Source organism: Mesocricetus auratus, unplaced genomic scaffold (assembly GCF_017639785.1).
Source record: "Mesocricetus auratus isolate SY011 unplaced genomic scaffold, BCM_Maur_2.0 Super-Scaffold_4256, whole genome shotgun sequence".
Lineage (NCBI taxonomy): Eukaryota > Metazoa > Chordata > Mammalia > Rodentia > Cricetidae > Mesocricetus > Mesocricetus auratus.
Window position 1 is genome coordinate 70,597,213 of NW_024429182.1, and position 19,590 is coordinate 70,616,802.

The window sequence follows — 19,590 nt, forward strand, 5'->3', positions numbered from 1 at the left end:
TTACTTTTACTTGGCTTTCTTCATCTACATGATTTTTGCCTTTCATTCTGTATGTCCTACTCTGTGTCTGTCTTTCTGGCAGCTGCTAGGTGTCTCCTCTCTCCCTCAAACTCCTTGTTTTCTTTTCTCTCCAGCCGAGATTCCTCCTCCTACTTACTCTCTGCCCACCAGCCCCACTTTTCCCTCCTTTGCCTAGTTGTTGACCATTCAGCCTTTTATTAGCCAATCAGGTGCCTTAGGCAGGCAAGGCAGCACATCTTTACATAATTAAACACATGCAACATAAACAAATGTAGCACATCTTTGTATAGTTAAAGTAATATTTCATAGCAACTATAGCTCCTTAAGATGACCTCACGTTCTGTTTGTTGCATTAAGCAACTTGGACTTTGTATGTATCAACTTATTGTCATCTAGTTTTTCCAGGAAGGCATTTTTTTTTCTGGTGAGGAATTCTATTTAAATCAAGAGTCAGTTCTAACTGATACTGGGTTGGTTCATTTTTGGATCCTAGTGATGGATGGAGCTAGGAGACTGTTAGTTAGCTTTCTGCCCTTATATGTGAGATCATCTACTTACAAAGAGTCAGTGTGTGGCTCACAGTTGTGGAGTCCCTGTCACATGCACTGGGCCAGTTTGCTCTGTATGGAGGTATCGTATCACGGTGGGAAGTGTGGCTGAGAAGAACATACCCATCTAGTGGCTAGGATATAAAAGACATAGAGAAGAAAAGCCCAGTTCTGAAGTCCCCCCAGGCCAGTTCTCTCGAGACCTCTATTTCTTCCTGCTTCTTCAAGGTTGTGCCATCTCACAGGGCTCCCACATGATCCCGTTTGTCAGGTGTTAGTCTGAATGCCTGTCCTCTGGGGTACTGTTTAGAAAGACTTCCTGAGCTTGAAAGTTCAAGAGTATACCCTACTTGATTTATTCGGAGTTGAGTTTTGTGTAGGGTAACAGATAAGAATCTTCCCCCACACATATTAAATTTTTTAAATGTATTTTTATATTTTCTTTGAAAAGCTATGAATTTACCTGGGCCGTGGTGGCGCACACCTTTAACCCCAGCACTGGGAGGCAGAAGTAGGAGGATCTCTGTAAGTTTGAGGCCAGCCTGGTCTATAGAGTGAGTTTCTATAGAGAAACCCTGTCGAGAGAAGGAGGGAGCAGGCTATGAATTTGCTGTGTGTGGTGAAACACAGGCATAATCTCAGCACTTGGAAGGCTGAGACAGAAAGAATTGAGTTCTAGACCAGCTTGGGCTACATAATATAGCAAGACACTGTCAAAAAAGAAAAAAGCCTTGAGTTCACACTCATGCAATGCAAGCTCTGTCATTCCAGTTGTCTTCTTCTATAGTTGTGTATTCATTGGCGTCAGTGTGTTTGGCCGAGTTCTGCAGTGTACATAGAAGGGATTTGCAGAATTGGTGAGCTGTGCCACTAAGGAAAAACCTTGGGATTAAATGTTTAGTGTCTGTTTCCAATGTCTTTGTTTTCATATTTTGTCTTTTAAGACAACATGTCACTATATGGACCAGGCTGGCCTCAAACTTGTGTCAGTCCTCCTGCCTCTGCCTGCTGAATGCTAGGATTACACCAGCACACCAGCATCTAGTACTCTTTTATTTTAAAGTAAGGCTTTGTGTTCAGAATGCTACCCTCCACAGTGGCCCAGGTACCTCTCTTGTCCATGTTGATTCTGGTGTTTGCTTCATGTAGGTTCCCAGTTTTTTTCCATTACTACAGAACTAGAAGGACTATGCTATCCCAGAAGTACCCAGGAATGCCATTGTGTATCCCCATTCCTGTTCTTTTGGTCCCACCCACTGGGAACCAGATTCCTAGTCTCTGACAGTCCCTCCTACCTATATTTATCCAGACCCAACAACTTTCCATCTAAGTTACTGAGACTTCCTGATTCAGAGCGTTAGAGCACAGACGGGCAGACTTGGGAGTGAATTTGTGAGCTTGTGAGATCTGATGGAGTTTGTGTGTATAGTTGAAGACTTTACACATTCACTCAGTGACTTCAGAGTGAGTCTATCATATTAGAATTGATTAGCAACCTGAATGTTCATACTGCCTTCATCACTTACCCACAATTTCAAGAGAGCATCACATGAGAATAAAATTTAGCAAAGAACGTTACCAAGATAGAGGCAAATGATTCTCTGCACTCAATAATAAACTCTGTGTCTTTGGAGAAGAAGATCCAGTGTTTGGATGTGCTGAGAATTCCAGGAGCACCTGATTTGAAATGGCCTTGTGAATGACACCCTCTGTCATGTATGTGGCACCGTTTGGTCACTGAGTTAAACACTTTGGTCTTGGACAGCAGAATAAACCCATTGTGCTGTACAATGACCCAGCACTTGTGAGTGATAAAAACCATTTTAGATTGAGGAGCCACATTCTGCCATTGGGAGATGGAGAATCTCTCGAGTGGGGTTATGAATCTGTCTTCAGAGTGTATGTTGTTTTTGCACCTTTGCTATTTGGCATCTCTAAACCAACATATCCTTCTTTCAACAGGGAGGCGTCTGCATTACTGGACCCCATGGAGTGTACAGACATGGCAGAAGAGCAGAGGGTGCATAGTCCTCCAGCTTCATTAGTGCCAAGGATTCATGTGATTTTAGCCCAGAAGTTGCAGCACATCAATCCTTTGTTACCCACTTGCCTTAACAAGGAGGAGAGCAGAACCTGTAAGGGTAAGTGTTGGAGCCCATGAATGGCAGTTTCACCTCCATGGGAGCCATAGTCCCTGCTCACCAGAGTGAGTTTTCTAATAATGCCTGTGACTTTGCCCCATTGCCTCCTCTTCTAATTCTTGTTATTAATGAGACCTAAGCAAGAACAAAGGAGCTATAAGCTGTCTTTTTCTAATGTTGGCATCACTTTTTAATTATTTTAGTATTACATTTATCTATGGGGGTTAGAACATGCATGTGCCAGGGTTTGCTTGTGGAGGTAAGAGGAGAGCTTACAGGAGGGAGGCAGTCCTCTCCTTCCTTCCACTATGTGTGTCTTTGGTCATCAGGACTTGGCGACAAGTACCTTTATTCTCTGAGGCATCTTGCCCACTCTAATGGTGGCATCATTTGTCGGCCATTACTCTGAGTTCATGCTCAGCGTCTCCAGGATTGCAGTGTGCTTTCCTGTACTTGCACTGAGGTGCCGGTGCAGAGCTGGCGTGCGCACTCTGTTTGCCTGCCTTCCTTCTGCAGTCGTGTCCGGCTTCATGTCTGAGTTGTCTCCAGTCAGAGCAGAGCTGCTTGGATTCCTCACACACGCGCTCTTGGGAGATAGTTTGGCTGCTGAATACCTGATATTGCATCTCATCTCAACAGTGTAAGTGCTGTGCTCTTTGTGGGGACTGAGGTGTGGGATGAGAAGGGAACTGCTGTGGTTTTAGTTGTTTGTTTCAGTTTATCAGCTCCATCTTCAGGTGGAATTTTTTTGTTCCATATATCAAATACACCAATACAGATTCCTCTTTCATCTTTTCTTAGTTTCACACAAAACATTTTGACTATGTCATGTTAGTAAATTTTAGAGGCAAGATCAGACAGGACATGACTGATGAGTAAAATGAGCTATTCCATCTTTTCTGCATTCTTCATTTTTCTTTATGGTAATATAGATTAAACCCAGGATTTTCTTGTGCACACTAGGCATCCCATCCCCATACCTCTGTTTGTATTGTACTTCTGCAGGCTCTGCTTGTAAAATTATTCCTATCTTTGTGTATATTTAATTTGTATATTGACTTTAATGCTCCCCCCTTTCCTTTTGTTTATTTATTTATTTTTATTTGTTTATTTACTTTTGATAAAAAGTTTCTCTGTGTAGCCCTGACTGTTCTGGAACTTGCTCTGTAGACCAAATTGGCCTTGAATGCAGAGATCTGCTTGCCTCTGCCTCCTGCATGTTTGTATTAAAAGGTGTGTGCCACCACGGCCTGGCAGGTTTTTTGCTTTGCTTACAAAAGTAATGTATTTTAATAACAGGAAGAAAATTGCCTCCTGTCACATGTTCCCATTTGCTACTTGTGGTGTTCTTTGGTTTATGTCCATGTGTTGTTTGCTCATGTGGGTGCCAGTTGTGGCTGAAGTGCAGACCCTCATTTTACTTTTCACATTTAATATTTAGTGAGCTCCATTTTCTCATCACAATACTTGTTTTGAACTAGGGCATCACTTTGAAGTTCTGGCCTGGAACCTTCTGTATAGACCAGGCTGGGCTGCAACTCAATAGAGATCCTTTTCTCCTGTTTCCTGAGTGCTGGGATTGAGGGCATGCCACCACACCCTGCCTTCTTCACAAGCTTTCTAATGTGTGCTAGTTCATTATAAATTGTGCCGTAATGTAACCATTTCCCAAAAGTTAGGTCTTCACATACACGCAAGCATGCACGCGGGCACCTGTGTGGTGAAGACTGTTAGAGTAAGCATCTTCCCCTTCCAGTGGCATGTAAGACAGTATATAATGCTTGAAAGCAGGGTTCTCGTCAGAGCTCTGTCATTGTCTGACTGGTTGCACATCCCCATTGGAAAAGCCTGAAATGCTGGGAAGTCTGAAGTACCCGAGCCACAGGCATTCTGCTTAAGTCAAACTGGGAAGCAGTATGTGTCAGCTCATATCAGGCATGCTTAGCCAGGACGTTTGCAGACGTTCTGAACACTTCAAGTCTCAGCATTTTGTACTTCAGCCCACCTTGAAATGTTTGGAGAGCAGTAAAAAGGCATGTGAGCAGTAGTTTTGTTTTTGTTTTTTTTAATATTGGCTATTATTTAGCTGCTATTGTTCTAATACATAAAATAACCAATGTCTGCAAAAATTAAATTTATTTTATGTATATGGCTGTATTGCCCAAGTGTCTGTGCATGTAGTACCCATGGAAGCCATAAGAGGGCATCTTATTCTCCCTGGAACTAGAGTTAAAGATGGTTGTGAGATGTCATGTGGGTTCTGGGAATTGAACCTTGGTCTTCTGGGAGAGCAGCCGGTGCTCTTAACCACTAAGCCATTTCTTCCTGCTTCTGCAAAATGTCTAATGATGGTATTTCAATATCTTACCTTTTTTTTCCCCCCTCTCCTAGATATACAAGAAGAGATGTTCTTCCACTAGGAAAATTTACAGTTAACCTGAGTGGCTGCCCACAAAATAGTACCTTCACAGAACACCTATATCGGATCATTCAACACCTTGTTCCAGCAGTAAGATAATATTATGAAGTATTATGGACATCAAATCCAATTATTTTCTACTCACTTCAAATACTAACTTTGTATTCCTTGTGGATCTCATTTACAAGGAACAACACCTGCCAATTGACATAATTTAAAATGTACTGTCAGTATTCATATTTGTAAATCTAAAAATTAATGCAGTAGCAGTGACTCCCTTAAGATCATGCTTCCTGTGGCTGCCAGTTTGCTCCTTCAGTTTGGTCCTTTGTGTGCATATTTAACCTGAAATCTGAATAAGCTCTAGATTATATGAGCCAATTCTCTCACCTGAGGTAATAAAGCAACCTATCTCCATGCCCCAGTTTTAGGTGCTGTTTGGAAGCATCTGGAACACACAGTTTGTGTGTTGGGATCTTGGGGACAGGGGAATTGCTCTGATGAATTGTGTAACTAAAACTGCTGGCCACTTCTTTGGGACTTAAAAAGTGAAGCCAGGTCCTTCAATGAACAACCTGTCATGTCTACACTTCAGGCCCTGCAGAAGCAGCTATGCTTTCCCTAATTTCTGACATTAGTAATTGCAACTGAAGACAATGAATCATCCGACACTGACGCTGTTTTGCATTTTGCCAAGCTCTTGCATTTCTAAAGTAATGGGAGACCCCTAGATTTTTAGTTCATTCCCGCATTCACACCTGTGGTGATGTGTTTTGATCTGGTGTGTTTCTTACATGATAGCACATTCTCTATAGTAAAAACTCTCTTCCATTTTGAAAGAATGAGAGTAAATGTGCGACTTTTCATAGACCCTGGAACAGGATCTTAGTAGTTCCCTAGGCCCACACCTCCTGAAATAGGATCTCTGAGTTATATTTTTATGGTACAAGACCAAGAATGTAATTGCTGCTGTGTGCTTTCAAAAATTCACAGCAGAACAGTGAAACCCTTGAAATGGGATGGGGATCACTGGCGGTACCCATATATCCATTAATCCAGAAGGGGCTAAGATTCATGCATGTTTCTGGAGCAGACCTGGTGGCTGCCCAGGGGCATGTTCTCTAAGGAACAGCATGGTTTTTAAGGGGTGTCAGGAAAGAAGCTGGTGTGGTACCAGCTGTCAGACACGATGTAGTGCCAAAGGCCGTCAGATCTCAGTTGTGAGGCAGAGGTTCTTGGCACACTGGGAGACGGTGGCAGAAGGGGCTTAGAGACCAATGTGGTAGGTGTTTGCATTTTGTCCTGGTTGCTTTTCTTGTTTTGCTTTTTACTGACCCTGTCTCCTCTTTTATCACTCTTAGCATACTGATGCCAGGTCCTTTCTCAGTGCTCTTCCTCTCTATAATACATTCAGCTTTTACTACTGGTTAAATGTGTCCTGCCTATAGGTCTGTGGCAGAGTCAGCCCCAGAGCCAGCACATGCCACTTTTTTTGTTTTGTTTGTTTTAAGATTCAAAAATTTTATGTATATGAGTGTTTGGCTTGCATGTATATCTGTGCATCACGCACATGCTTGGTGCCCATGGTGGTCAAAAGGTGTTGGGTCATCTAGAACCGGAGGTACCGATAGCTGTGAGCCACTGTATGGGTGCACCAGGAATAGAACCCATGTCCTTTGTAGGAACAAGTGTTCTTAACCACTGAGCCATCTCTGCAGCCGGATACCTTTTTGACAAGCCCTGCCTCTTCTGGGATTTCATCTGTAAACAATCCCTGTCCTTCTTTCTAAGAGTAATTGAGCCAAAGTACAACATTCTCTTAGACTTTGGCTGTAGTCTTCTTCCTCCTCCGCAGACTTCCCACGCCTTGCTTTTCTGGAGGCTGGAACATGCATGAGTAGAGCAATCTAGAGCAGAGTGTGGTGGAGGCTGGAGGCAGAAACGGGGAGGGCCGTGCTCTGGGCTGGAGTGTTGACAGTGAGGTCTGCAGTGGCATGCAGTGATCTGTGGTAAAGGAATGGGCCTTTCAAGCCTTTTCTCTGGCCTCAGTGAGGAGGACCAGCAGATTTGTGTGTTTTTTTTTTTTTCCTTCGAGACAGGGTTTCTCTGTGGCTTTGGAGGCTGTCCTGGAACTCGCTCTGTAAACCAGGCTGGCCTCGAACTCACAGAGATCCGCCTGCCTCTGCCTCCCGAGTGCTGGGATTAAAGGCGTGCGCCACCAACGCCTGGCCCAGTTTTGTATTTTACTAGTTCCTGTTGCTTAAGGAAGTTCAGCTTCTGGGGACCTGATGTCTGAACCTCATTTGTCTACCATTTGTTTCAGAGTAAAACTTACTCATTAAGACACATTTTCTTTGTATCTCTGGATGACCTTATCTGTCTAGCATGCACCAGGCCCAGATGACGACAGAGAACAAGCAGCTAGCTATAAGAAGCGTGGATTGTAGTGTGGTCACAGTTCCTAAGAGTTGCAGAGACTATTTTGTCTCTTAGAAATGATATCATACCATGTGAAACACAAATGTTTTGACTCCAAATATGTGTCAAGAGAAACTTGAATCCTTGCTCATTACAATCTCTGTCTCAGTCTTTTCGTCTGCAGATGACAATAGAAAACATGAACCAGTTGAAATTCATTCCCCACAAAGACTATACAGCCAATCGACTGGTCAGCGGGCTCCTGCAGCTGCCCAACAACACGTCCCTGGTCATTGATGAGACTCTTCTGGAGCAAGGGCAATTGGATACCTCAGGTACCAATGCAGATGCTTCCTGACCCCTTGTCCATTTAGCCAGCTCTAGCAGTGGCTTCTAAGACAAACTTACATTTAACAGATATTTTTAAAACATTCATTTGACTAACACAACTGTTTGACTGTTATATTATGACATTCTGTTCATTGCCTACTAGCTCAAAAAAGGATAGAAAAGATTTAATGTAATATTTTATATGTCAAACAATTTTTTTAGTTTCTGGGGGGTAGATTACATGATTTAAACTAACATCAGCTATGAAACATGTTAAAAATGACAAGAAAGGAACATACTAGATCATGTCCACATGAGGAGAATGCAGGTGATACTGTGCTGGTGTGAGGCCCAGGCACAAAAAGTAGATGAAAAATAATGAATGTTGGGAATTTGTGAGCCAAAGAGGTGTATAAAATCAGAAAAGTTTAGCCAGAAGTGGTGACACCCACCTGCATTGGTGGTAAGAGGCACAAGAACTAGGAGCTGAAGGCTGCCTGGGCTTCAGTAAACCCCGTCTCAAAAATACATAAATTAGGAAGCCTCAACAATCTTACTGTCTAAAGAAACCATTTTCCCATCTAATCATAGCCATGACCTAGAAAGTAATGAACTTACCAGAGTTCCATTTTGTGTTGGGTATTAGGTTTAGGTGTGTTTTGGCCCCCCAAAAGTTCAGGTTGGCCTAATACTGCCTTTGGAGCTTATTGTCTAGTTGACATTTGACTTGCTGACGTTCTGCTTGTTAAATTGTTGACTACTGTTATCTTTATTTAAACAGCAGAAAAACCACATGTGCTAAGATCATTGCCAGCCAAGCTAATTTGCGCAGGTGATTAAAATCACATCACTGTGAGTTCGAGGCCGGGCTGGACCTGGACCGATAGCCTCCAAAACAATACAGAGAAACCCTGTCTCGTAAAAACCAAAACAACAACAACAACAAAAAAATCACATCACTGCCGGTAACAGTCTTCCTCTTTCAGGTGTTCATAATGTGACAGCGCTGAGCAACCTGATAACCTGGCAGAAGGTGGATTACGACTTCAGTTACCATCAGATGGAGTTTCCATGCAATATCAACGTTCTCATCACATCTGAGGGGAGGTCGCTACTCCCGGTATGCTGACTCACGGTTAATGGAGGGAGGTTACAGTGCAAAGAGTATGTTGTCACTTTATCCGTTTTTATTACTTATATTGTCTGTGTGCAGGTACGTGCACTTGTGCACAGGTATGCCAAGGCCAGGGTCAGTTTCTCAGGAACCATGCACCTTGTATTTTGAGTGTCCAGCAAGCCCCAGATTCACCTGCCTCACCTCCAGTCCCTGGGATTATAAGGATATACCACCACACCCATCCTTTTTTGTGTAGATTCTAGGGATTCTAGGGATTAACATTAGTCCTCAAGCTGCATGCTTTTTTTTTTTTTTTTTTTTTTTAGCTGGACAATGGTGGTATATACCTTTAATCCCTACATTCAGGAGGCAGTGTGAGTTTGAGGGCAGCCTGGTCTACAAGGTGAGTTCCAGAGCAGGTTCCAAAGCTACAGAGAAACCATCTCAACCCCTCAAAAAAGTTTTTTGGGGGGCGGGGAACAGGTGTAATGGTATATATACTTCTCAGCACTTGGGAGGCAGAGGCAGGCAGATCTCTGTGAGTTGGAAACCAGCTATTCTACAGAGTGAGGCATCCAGGACTACATAGAGAGACTCTGTCTCTTAAAAAACAAACACACCAAAACACACGTTTTAGTTGTGCGTCATGCATTTTATTGTTAATATTTTATGTGCATGAGTGTTTGTATGCATTTATGCGTGTTTGCCATTTACATACCCTGGTGTCCATGGAGGACAGAAGAAGGCATTTGATCCCCTGAAACTGGACTTAGGGTTGGCTGTGAATCACCATATAGGTGTTAGAAACTAGACCTAGGCCTTTTTGCAAGAGCACAGCAAGTGCTCCTAATCACTGAGCCAGCTCCTCAGCTTTGAGTGTTACTATTTTATCGATGTGGGTGTGTGCCTGTGTTCATTCATACCCACAAAAACCAGAACTGGGTGGCGGGGGTTGGAGGCTTGGAGCTGAAGTTAAATGCATTTATAAGCGTGTCCTGGGATCCAAACTCTGTCTTCTATAGAGTAGTAAGTGCTCTTAACTGCTGCACTATTCCCTCAGCCCCACAAAGGTGTGTACTTTACAAACTGAACCATCTCCTCAGCCCAGCGTTGCTTATTATTTTAATAAGTTTCACTGAAGGAGGCAGAGGTGGGAAGGTCGTGAAGTCACACCCTTCCTGGATAGCATTGTAAGACCCCCCACCTCAAAAGACTGTGAGTACAGTGCAGTGGAAAACACTTGCCTACCTTGTGTAGGGCTCTGACTTCCAGTCATAGATTTCAAAATCGGAGATTGTAGCTGCTAGTTATTAACAAGGGAACCTGTTATTTCATTTATAACTATTAAGAACCAGAAAAATCACAAGATGACTAAAGCTACTGGTAGTAGAACCTCTCATATCTAGAAATAGGGAGGAGAAGCTAATCCCCCTTAATTACCCAGACTGCTGCTCTTTGTGCCCCCCCAGTCATGTGATACATGTGTGCGCTCATACCAGTGTATGCTATGGCTGGTGTGTAGAGGAATTTTTTTCCCCCATTCACCATGTGGATCCTGGGGATCAAGCTCAGGTCATCAGGCTGGCAGCAAGTATTTTCACCAGCTAAGCCATATCCATCTCAAATGATCCCATACTGAGTTTAGGGCTAGCATGACTTACAGAATAAGATCTTGTCTTGAGCCAAACAGAAAATCGCATTGCAGTGGTTTTGTGTCTTTTATGGTTCAGTCAGACAGATTTAGTACACTTAAGATTTCAAAAATATCCCCCCCTCAAATTCATGTTACTTTGAATTCCCTTACAAGTTGAGAGCTGCATCCTCTAAAACGTAGGTTATTGTAGGATCTTGGAAATGAATTCACCTTTCTCTTTCCAGGCAGACTGCCAGATTCACTTACAGCCCCAGCTGATCCCGCCCAACATGGAGGAGTATATGAACAGCCTTCTCTCAGCCGTGCTGCCGTCCGTGCTCAACAAGTTCCGCATCTACCTGACCCTCTTGAGATTTCTGGATTACAACATATCAGATGACATAACCAAGGTATGCTTTAGTTGCAGCAAGAAATCCTGTGTTGAGTTTTGGGGTTTACTCACTGTGACTTTACTGCAGTTACCTATAAGGCAAAGTTGGTGTTTACCATCTCTAGTGTTCATTCTGGTCATCTTCTGTTTAAAAGGGATTCATTCTCTGTCCTTTCACTCAGCTGCCTCCTTCCTTTCTGCAACTGAATTGCTTTTGTTTTTGTTGGGTTAGTTTAATTATTTTCAGCACTGGAATAAAAAACAGCTCCTTTGTACATCAGTGCAGCAAGCACTTTATCTCATATCTTCAGCTCCTAATTCATCAAGTTAGTTTTTGAGCCTTGGACTTTTTAGCCTTGGCAGATGGTTTAACTATATTAATACGTGAAAATTTGCTCTTTCCAATCTGTTCTTCATTCCCTCATTCATGTTATTTCACAGATTATATCCTTAAATGTGTATACTCATAACACATAATTATCACTTTGTGCAATTGTCTTTCAAACCAGAGGGTGGAAAGGTTAAACAAGGAAATACAATTCTTGTTGCTTTTCTGAGTCACTTGTGACTTTACTATGTAGCCCGTGCTGACCTTAGACTTTGAGGGAATTTGGGGTTATAGGCAGACACCACCATGCCTGGCTTTACACTGGTCAGCATTTGCCCGTGTGGTTTCCTTTACCAAGGCTTTCTGTTCCCACCTGAAGAACCCTTTAGTGTGTTCTTGAGGGTGTCTTCTATGACAGCTTCTTCAAGCTTTTATCTGGGACCCCCCCCTTTTTTTTTTCTTTTTATCATGCTGGGTTTCAAACCCAGGCCTTCACCTGGGTTAAGCACCTGCCACTGAGCTCATACACACACACACACACACACACACACACACACACACACACACACACACACACACACACACACACACACACGAGAGATCTGCCTGTCTCTGCCTCCTAGAGTACTAAGACATAACCCTTTCTAGAGCTTAAATTATATAACAAGCACAGCAACATATTAACGGTAACAATAGTAGAACATTTATAACAGGCTTCAAGTTCGATTAAGTGAAGATGGCCTTTGCAGATCAGCATAGCAGTTCTCTGTGATTGGTACATTGAAGGTATTGAAAGAACTCCTGCCCTGCCTGTTCTGCTGTCCCAGTGGCTGCCAGGCTGTTGGTTTTCCAGGACATCACCTGAGGTGGGGGTGTAGAGTGTGAAAACAAAACAAGTTGAAATGTCACAGAACTCAACATTCTTGCTGAGAGCCTCTGTTTTCTTATATAAATGATCCCCAAGTTACTGGGAGTTTCCAGGGCTTTGACAAAGCTGACTTCAGCCATTATTTTCTGCTGTGCTGGACCCAGGCAGGCCTGTAACTTGTGGTCCTTCTCCCTCGCCTTGCAGGTGTGCACCATAGCACGGCATCACGCTGTGGAAGATGCTGGCTTCTGTGCTTGGCATTCTCAAACAGGACTGAGCTGCATGTAGAATGTTTTCCATGTTGCATTTTGTGACGGGGATTAAACTTTTGGTTCTTTCTCTTTTTACCTTCCTTGGCTCATTTGTTCATATATTTTTATTTTAGTCAAGGACCATGTTTCTTTTTCTTTACAAAAATAAGGAAATAGTTTGAAATGCACTTAAGGAAGTTTGAAGGAGTACTTTTACAAATATATTACTCTTTTGATAAAGGCAGTTGAAGATGATTTTGTGGAAATGCGTAAAAATGATCCTCAGAGTATCACAGCCGATGACCTCCACCAGTTGCTCGTGGTGGCGCGGTAAGTGTGCTCGTCCATAATCCCCTTTTCTGTTGGCTGTGTTCAGTTCTCATTTATTCAACAGCTAATCTCAGCAGACTTTTGTTTGTTGTTTTTTGAGACAGGGTCTCTCTCTAGCTTTGGAGCTATCCTGGAACTCTGTAAACCAGGCTGGCTTCAAACTCAGATCCTCTTGCTTCTGTTTCTGCCTCCTGAGTGCAGGGATTAAAGGCATGCGCCACCACTGCTCAGCTAAGGCAGACTTCTAAAAAACAAAGGGACTTTTCCTTCAAAGACACCTTCTAGAGTTGAGCAGATGGGTAAAGCTTTTGCTTGAGGACTGAAGTTCATAGGTGTGCATGGCCACAAGGAATCCCCGAGCAAATTGACTAGCCTAGTGATACCAGCCAGCCTTGGGTTCAGTTGAGAGTCCTTGCCTCAACAACTTAAGGCAGGGAGTGATTGAGGAAGATTCCTGATGTCAGCCCTGGGCTGACACAGACAGACATGAGAGAATCCTTGGAGAACCCTATGGAAGAGGGGGAAGGATTGTAGGAGCCAGAGGGCTGCCTCAAGGACATCACAAGAAAACCCATAGAACCAACTAGCCTGGGTTCATAGGAGTTCACAGAGACTGAACTAAACCTGGCAGCTGCATGACATTGACCTAGGCCTTCTGTATGTGTGTTACAGTTGTGTAACTTGGTCTTCTTGTGCGATCCCTAATAGTGGGAGCAGGGGCTGTCTGTCTGATTCTTTTGCCAGCTTCTTGGACCCTTTTCCTCATACTGGGTCACCTTACCCAACCTTAATACGAAGGAAGGTACTTAGTCTTACTGCATGCAACTTGATATGCCATGTTTGGTTGATATCCACAGGAGGCCTATCCTTTTCTGAATAGAAACTGAGGAGGAGTAGACACAGGTGCAGAGGGAGAGGTGGTGGGAGAGAGGGAAGCAGAGAAATTGTGGTCAGGGTGGCAAAAAAATGATAGTAAAAATCACTAAAAAAAAAAAACGTGCTTATTGTTTATATTTACCAGTGATGTCAGCAGAACAGGCTTGTTTTCCAAGCTTTTAAGAGTTGAGCTGCCCTGCCGGGCGTTGGTGGTGCACGCCTTTAATCCCAGCACTCGGGAGGCAGAGGCAGGCGGATCTCTGTGAGTTCGAGGCCAGCCTGGTCTACAGAGTGAGTTCCAGGACAGCCTCCAAAGCCACAAAGAAACCTTGTCTCGAAAAACCAAAAAAAAAAAAAAAAAAAAAAGAGTTGAGCCGCCCTCTAACCCTGGCTCTTCAGGGATTCCTTTTCGAGGTCGCACTCGGCCTTTGCGCATGTGTAGCCCCTGCTGAGCTTTCAAAGATTTCCTAGTTGTTAAAACTTTAATGTTCCTAACTCTAGGTAATTTTTAAATTTCAAACCAGGTTTCTGTCCCTGAGTGCTGGTCAGACAACACTATCAAGAGAACGATGGTTAAGAGCAAAGCAGCTGGAGTCTTCCAGGAAAAACAGGCTTCAGCAGCACAAGTGTGTGAATGGGAATGAACTTTAGAAGAGAATGGGCAAGCTATAGCCTCCGCTGTACAATTCAGATTCATTTATACCATATTGTTTTATAGATAATTTGTATCTAAAACAATGACTTTTCCTGAAATCAAGCCTGGTGACACCTAAAGTTGTTTATATGATTCTCTGTAAGGACTTTTACCTTACTGGTTTTATGGAGTTTTGGAGTTTGTTTTATAATTAGTTATGATGTACAAAAATGTCTTTGATATTAAAGGTTTAATTATGATGATGTTGCTGATCATACCATTTCCTTAGCCATAGATAGCTACATCTTAGGCCAGACTCTTGAAGTACCAGCTTTACCTGAAGACAGTTACTGGAAGAGCTGTGCCCTCACTTTTCTCTCTGTGTTAATGCAGAATGGCTCTGGTCTGACTTTAGTTGGGATGTACTTGGCATTGATTCTTGTGAACTCTCTGGTGTCATTTCTACATAAGCTGGCCATAGAAACTTTCCCCCCACTTATCAGCTGCTAATAACCTGCAGAACTAGGCTTTCCCATGGTAGGGGTTCCCAACCCTTAATTTCATGGACTAGTAATACTTCCAGACATCTCTGGGGTAGAGTTGCCAGTTAATTTGCCAAGTCATTTGAAAAAAAAAAAAAAACCTCACTGTGATCACCATTTTGTTTTCCTAAGAGGACTCTCAGATAAGACTCTTTCCTTGGAATAAATGCAGCTTTGTGAAGGTCACCACATTGTCCTTCGCTTTTCTCATACGTTGCATTTGGGAGGGAACTGTCATTCTAAGGGACTCTGAAGGGAATACTACCATATGGAACCTTACCCAAACACACACACAAAAACTATTTAAACTGTAAACTTTGGAGGGTGGGTAGAATCATTATTTATTGTGCTGTGTATTGAACTCTGGCCTCTCACACATGCTGGAGAGGTGCTCTATCACTAAGCTACATCTTGTGGGGGTGGGCACTTTTAATACTTTTTCATTATTTAGCCTATTTGATGACTGGATTTTGAATTTTTTTTCTTTTTTTCCGAGACAGGGTTTCTCTGTATTGTTTTGGAGGCTGTCCTGGAACTCACTCTGTAGACCAGGCTAGCCTCAAACTCACAGAGATCCGTCTGCCTCTGCCTCCCAAGTGCTGGGATTAAAGGCGTGTGCCACCAACGCCCGGCTGGATTTTGAGCTTTTAATGTAAGTTTGTCAGTTTCCAAGTGTGTTAGATGGGTAACATCATTTGCTAGTACAGTAAAGAAAGGCCCATACAGTTAGAGGTAGGTTTTCTCGGACCTATTCATTTTGATATGCATATTTTCAAATAAACAAAAGTTATGCTTATCATTTGCAAATTAATATAACATAACCTTCAGAAAGGTTAGAACATTGCTTTAGAGCTATATATGATGTACATGAAAATGAATTAATTTGGAAACAGATGAGTTCAATGGTCCCTTAATTTTTTTTCCTACTAAAGAGGCTTACATTGACATTGCTAACCAAGGAAACAGGGTCAGCCTTGATAAATCAAGGAATTAGCCTAATGAAAGGAACTACAAATTGCTAGTTGTTCAGCTTTCTTTTCCTAACCTCGAATCTATTTTTATAAGCTAATATAAATATTGTTCATATTAGAATTCTAACTGGTTTTCATTTTTATAACTGGTAGATAAGAAAATGTTCATAGATTTTTGAAAATGCATTTTCTTTGTCCTAGAACAAAGTTTTAGTTTATCTTGTCAAACTGTACCTATGTAAACTGTAATTACCGAAGAGAAGTCATAACTTTGCTTGATCTTACAGAAAAGTTCCCTTGAGTAACCTTGTCCATCAAATAATAAAACTTCCAAATTATCTGTACTGAGGGCATTTTTCATGTATTACAAGTACAGGATGTCATCTACCCAAGTCAAATTAGAAGTGACTGGAACCTTTTGAGGCATCATCTCTCGCATGCCTGCACAATGGATGGCCATGCTTGTAGCTCTTCGTCAAAGCAAGCCTTAACCCTGACCAGGCATCTATCACATCTCTTTGGAAATAACCATTGCCTTCACTTGTCAGATTCCCCGTGGGTCACCTCTATGGAAACCTACACACACAGGAAACCTACCTGACTCAGCTATCAGCACCCAGCCGCTCAGAAGAGCCTGAACACAAAGATGGGAAAGAACAGACTGCAACATCCAGTTTTTAATGTTTTGATTGAAAATAGTTTTCATTTTTAAAATAAGAACACTTTAATTGAAAAAGTTCAAAATAAGTGTTTGGTTGTGGCAAACTTGCCATGTACGAATTCTTTGATTGAAAACCAAACTATTAAATGCTATACAAGAAATTCTCACACACAGTGATGCTTTGAATTACAGTGGTACTTTAATAGTCACAAGACTCGACACTTCTAATAAATAACAAAAGCGGAATGCTTATTAACAGTTACAACACAGTGACAACAGACATCATGTTCAACTGAGAGTCACTTCACCAGAGTAAGGCTCTATGGATGCCAGAGACATTGATACCTGCTGGAATGTGCCACACTGCTTTCTTACTCTGGGATACACACGAGGCCAGTGTCCTTGCTGGTCAGTTACTGCATAAAACCAGTATTAATCTACACTTTAGGTAGGTTTTCCATAGTTCTTGAACCTACAAGAGATGCTAAATGTCCCCCTTGAAAGAGTTAAAACTTGACATTTCTAAAGAGACCTAGAGTCAATCAGTATACATGATCTTATGTTCCTGAAACAGGTGTTTGTTCAGGTATTTGGGAGAGAAAAAGAATATGGGAGAAATTGGGGTCAATCAGATTAAAATACATTATTTCACCATTATTGATTCTCAACTTCATCGAGAATGATTGAGCTGGTAAGACTACTTCTTAATTTAGTACTTCTGAACACTAGTAAAAGTTACTAAAATCTAAATGTATAATTTCCTTTATAGAGGCAGTGTACAGGAATGAACCTGATAGAGCAGGAATATGCTGATTCTTGAAATGGATGTATCCACACTGCATCTGCTTCACAGAATATCTCCCCTTCCCCCTCCAAACACCAGCTTGGTTCTTTCCTGAACCTTCCCAAGTGAGATCAACAAACCGCTCTGTTGTGTATTTGCTACTCTGGCTCTACAGTCTAGGATGATCACTTATAGTCTATAATCTGAAAATTTCCTCAGGTTCAAACTCCTTGTAAAACAATCGCCGATAAACATAATTAGAATTTGCAGTCCCTAAACTCAGTACAGGTTAAAATAGCCTCATAGGGCTGGTCCATGGTGGAGCACATCTTTAATCCCAGCACTTGGGACAAAACGTGTTCAAAAAGACAAACAAACCTGCTGGGTGAAAACTTCATTTTGAATTTTTAAATAAAAACCACAGGATTGTGACTAAAATCTAAATCTGAATTATTCGTGTCTGGCATTGTGTAAACATATTTTTAAGTTCATTTTGCTGAATTTCATTAACTACTTCAGGTTCTGCTGGACTCTTCTGAACTTTGGCCACTGCCAAGTTTATCCCATGAGTTAGACCAGCTTGGGTAATACTAGCCACTTGGACCATGGAGCTGCGAATCTTTGCAAAGGGAGAAACTGCTCTGCAGCTGCTGCTCTCTGAAGAAGGAGTCACACAAAGCCCCGCCTCCAATTCCAGCAGGCTGGAACCTGAGCTGGGGCTCTTCTGAGAGACCACAGAATGTACGGGTTCAACTGATAAAAACTGTGGGCCTGTCAAAGAACAAGAGACATTTAACTGGGATGGTCGAGAAGGCATCTGTCCCACTGATTCTGACTGGTTTTCTTCATTAGAAACATTGTTGGCCTTTCGGTTTCTTTCTTCACTATTCTGAGACACAGAGCTGGTCTCTGACTGCTCCATCATGTTGTTCTGTGCATCCTGTACAAATCTGTGGCAATAAACATCCACAGGCTTGGCAAAGCCCGTCAGTGCTCGTATGTTGTCAGCTGAAGGACTTCTCTTCAAGGGAGACTCCTGACCTTTTGCAAGCTCATTTCCATGACCAACAGTAGCTTCGGAGGGAGCATGGAGGCTAATATCAGTGCTGCTGACAGACTGGGACTGACTGCCTAATCGAGGTGCTGAAACAATAATACCACAGCTTGGGAGAATATAATCTGTTGGCCCTACACTCTCTAAAGAATTGGCTAGCTGCCTGTCCTCCTGGGACTTGGAACTTGTAAGGAATTCATCAGAGTGGTACGAATCATTATCTGAAGACATGTCCCCATCAGACTCCCGTTGGACCTGATTATCCATCACTCCCGAGTTTTCCATGGTCTCAAGACTACTGTCTGACTTCCAAAGATTGACTTTTAAGTTTGGTTTTAGAAAGTTAACTTTCATTTCAGGCTTTGTAAAGTTTCCTAATTTTCGTAGGCTGCCAATGTTCACATTGGATTTGGTCTGCTTTACTTTTTGATTTAGAGATGAAAATTTGCTCATTAGAAAACTTTTCCCCTGGGCCAGAGAGCCTTGGTTTTGAGATCTGATACCAATGATGTCTTCATGAGGCTTACTGCTTTTCCTAGAAGTGTCAAGAGAAAAAAGTTAATTCCTCATGGAATCTAAAGTACCTATACCAACTAATATCAGTGGAAATGCTTTGTAAGTAGCCCACATTTCTTGGAAGCAGGGCACTACTAATACTAATTGATAATTCCAAATAACTGGAGATGACACTAAAACACCACCACCATGTAATAGAAAGAATATAACCAAAAACTTTCTAGCAGCTACATTAAAACAGGTGGAATTAAAGTTTTACTTACTAAATACTACACCTCACACAGATAATATAAAAATTTATATCTTGTTCCTTTTTGCATCAGGTCTTTAAACTGGTCAATGTACAGTAGTGAGATTACAGCATAACTGAACTGTGACCACTTACATTCCAAAGGCTATGACCTCATGTGGCATGAGGCTGTCACCACAGATAAAGGTCTAAGGTTCCAGGAGAGCACTAGCTGACTGTAGTGGAGACCTGCCAGAATTCCAAGCAGTCTACATGGCTCCAGGTCAGTCAACTCAATTTTTTTTTTAAAGATCTGGGATATATAATATACTTAATCTGTTTTTCTTTGTCATCAAATGTCTATGCACGTCTGTCCTCAGGTCACCATGCAGAATCACCTACCACAGGAGCACTGCAGGAAGAGTAGGTACCTGAAGAGCTGTCACAATTCAGAGTAGACAGGAACAGTTCTCCTACAATAGTGGAATAGGACCATAGAGCCTGACCAGTGTGCTTAGGAGGAGCACA

The 19,590-nt window shown here is 42.2% G+C and overlaps 2 protein-coding genes across 8 annotated transcripts in view; one reads left to right on the plus strand and one right to left on the minus strand.

Moving 5' to 3' along the window:
• The window catches only part of LOC110341288 (minichromosome maintenance complex binding protein), a 50,785-nt gene extending 34,623 nt beyond the window's left edge, over positions 1–16,162 (plus strand). Inside the window, exons 9-16 of one of the 2 annotated variants that reach the window (XM_040753302.1) lie at positions 2,532–2,710; positions 3,227–3,350; positions 5,102–5,219; positions 7,717–7,882; positions 8,864–8,997; positions 10,873–11,037; positions 12,707–12,795; positions 14,196–16,162. In XM_040753302.1, the coding sequence (XP_040609236.1) occupies positions 2,532–2,710; positions 3,227–3,350; positions 5,102–5,219; positions 7,717–7,882; positions 8,864–8,997; positions 10,873–11,037; positions 12,707–12,795; positions 14,196–14,322 (1,102 nt within the window). In that variant the 3' untranslated portion in view covers positions 14,323–16,162. Of the gene's footprint in view, positions 1–2,531; positions 2,711–3,226; positions 3,351–5,101; positions 5,220–7,716; positions 7,883–8,863; positions 8,998–10,872; positions 11,038–12,418; positions 12,562–12,706; positions 12,796–14,195 lie in introns of those variants that run through there. The other variant, XM_040753304.1, reaches the window with a different exon arrangement.
• Positions 16,163–16,656: 494 nt separating this feature from the next.
• Inpp5f (inositol polyphosphate-5-phosphatase F) overlaps positions 16,657–19,590 on the minus strand; it is a 104,722-nt gene continuing 101,788 nt past the window's right edge. For all 6 annotated transcript variants that reach the window (XM_013112985.3, XM_040753262.1, XM_013112989.3 and 3 more), the window contains one exon: positions 16,657–18,852. In XM_013112985.3, coding sequence (XP_012968439.1) covers positions 17,703–18,852 — 1,150 coding nt within the window. In that variant the 3' untranslated portion in view covers positions 16,657–17,702. The remainder of the gene's footprint in view (positions 18,853–19,590) is intronic.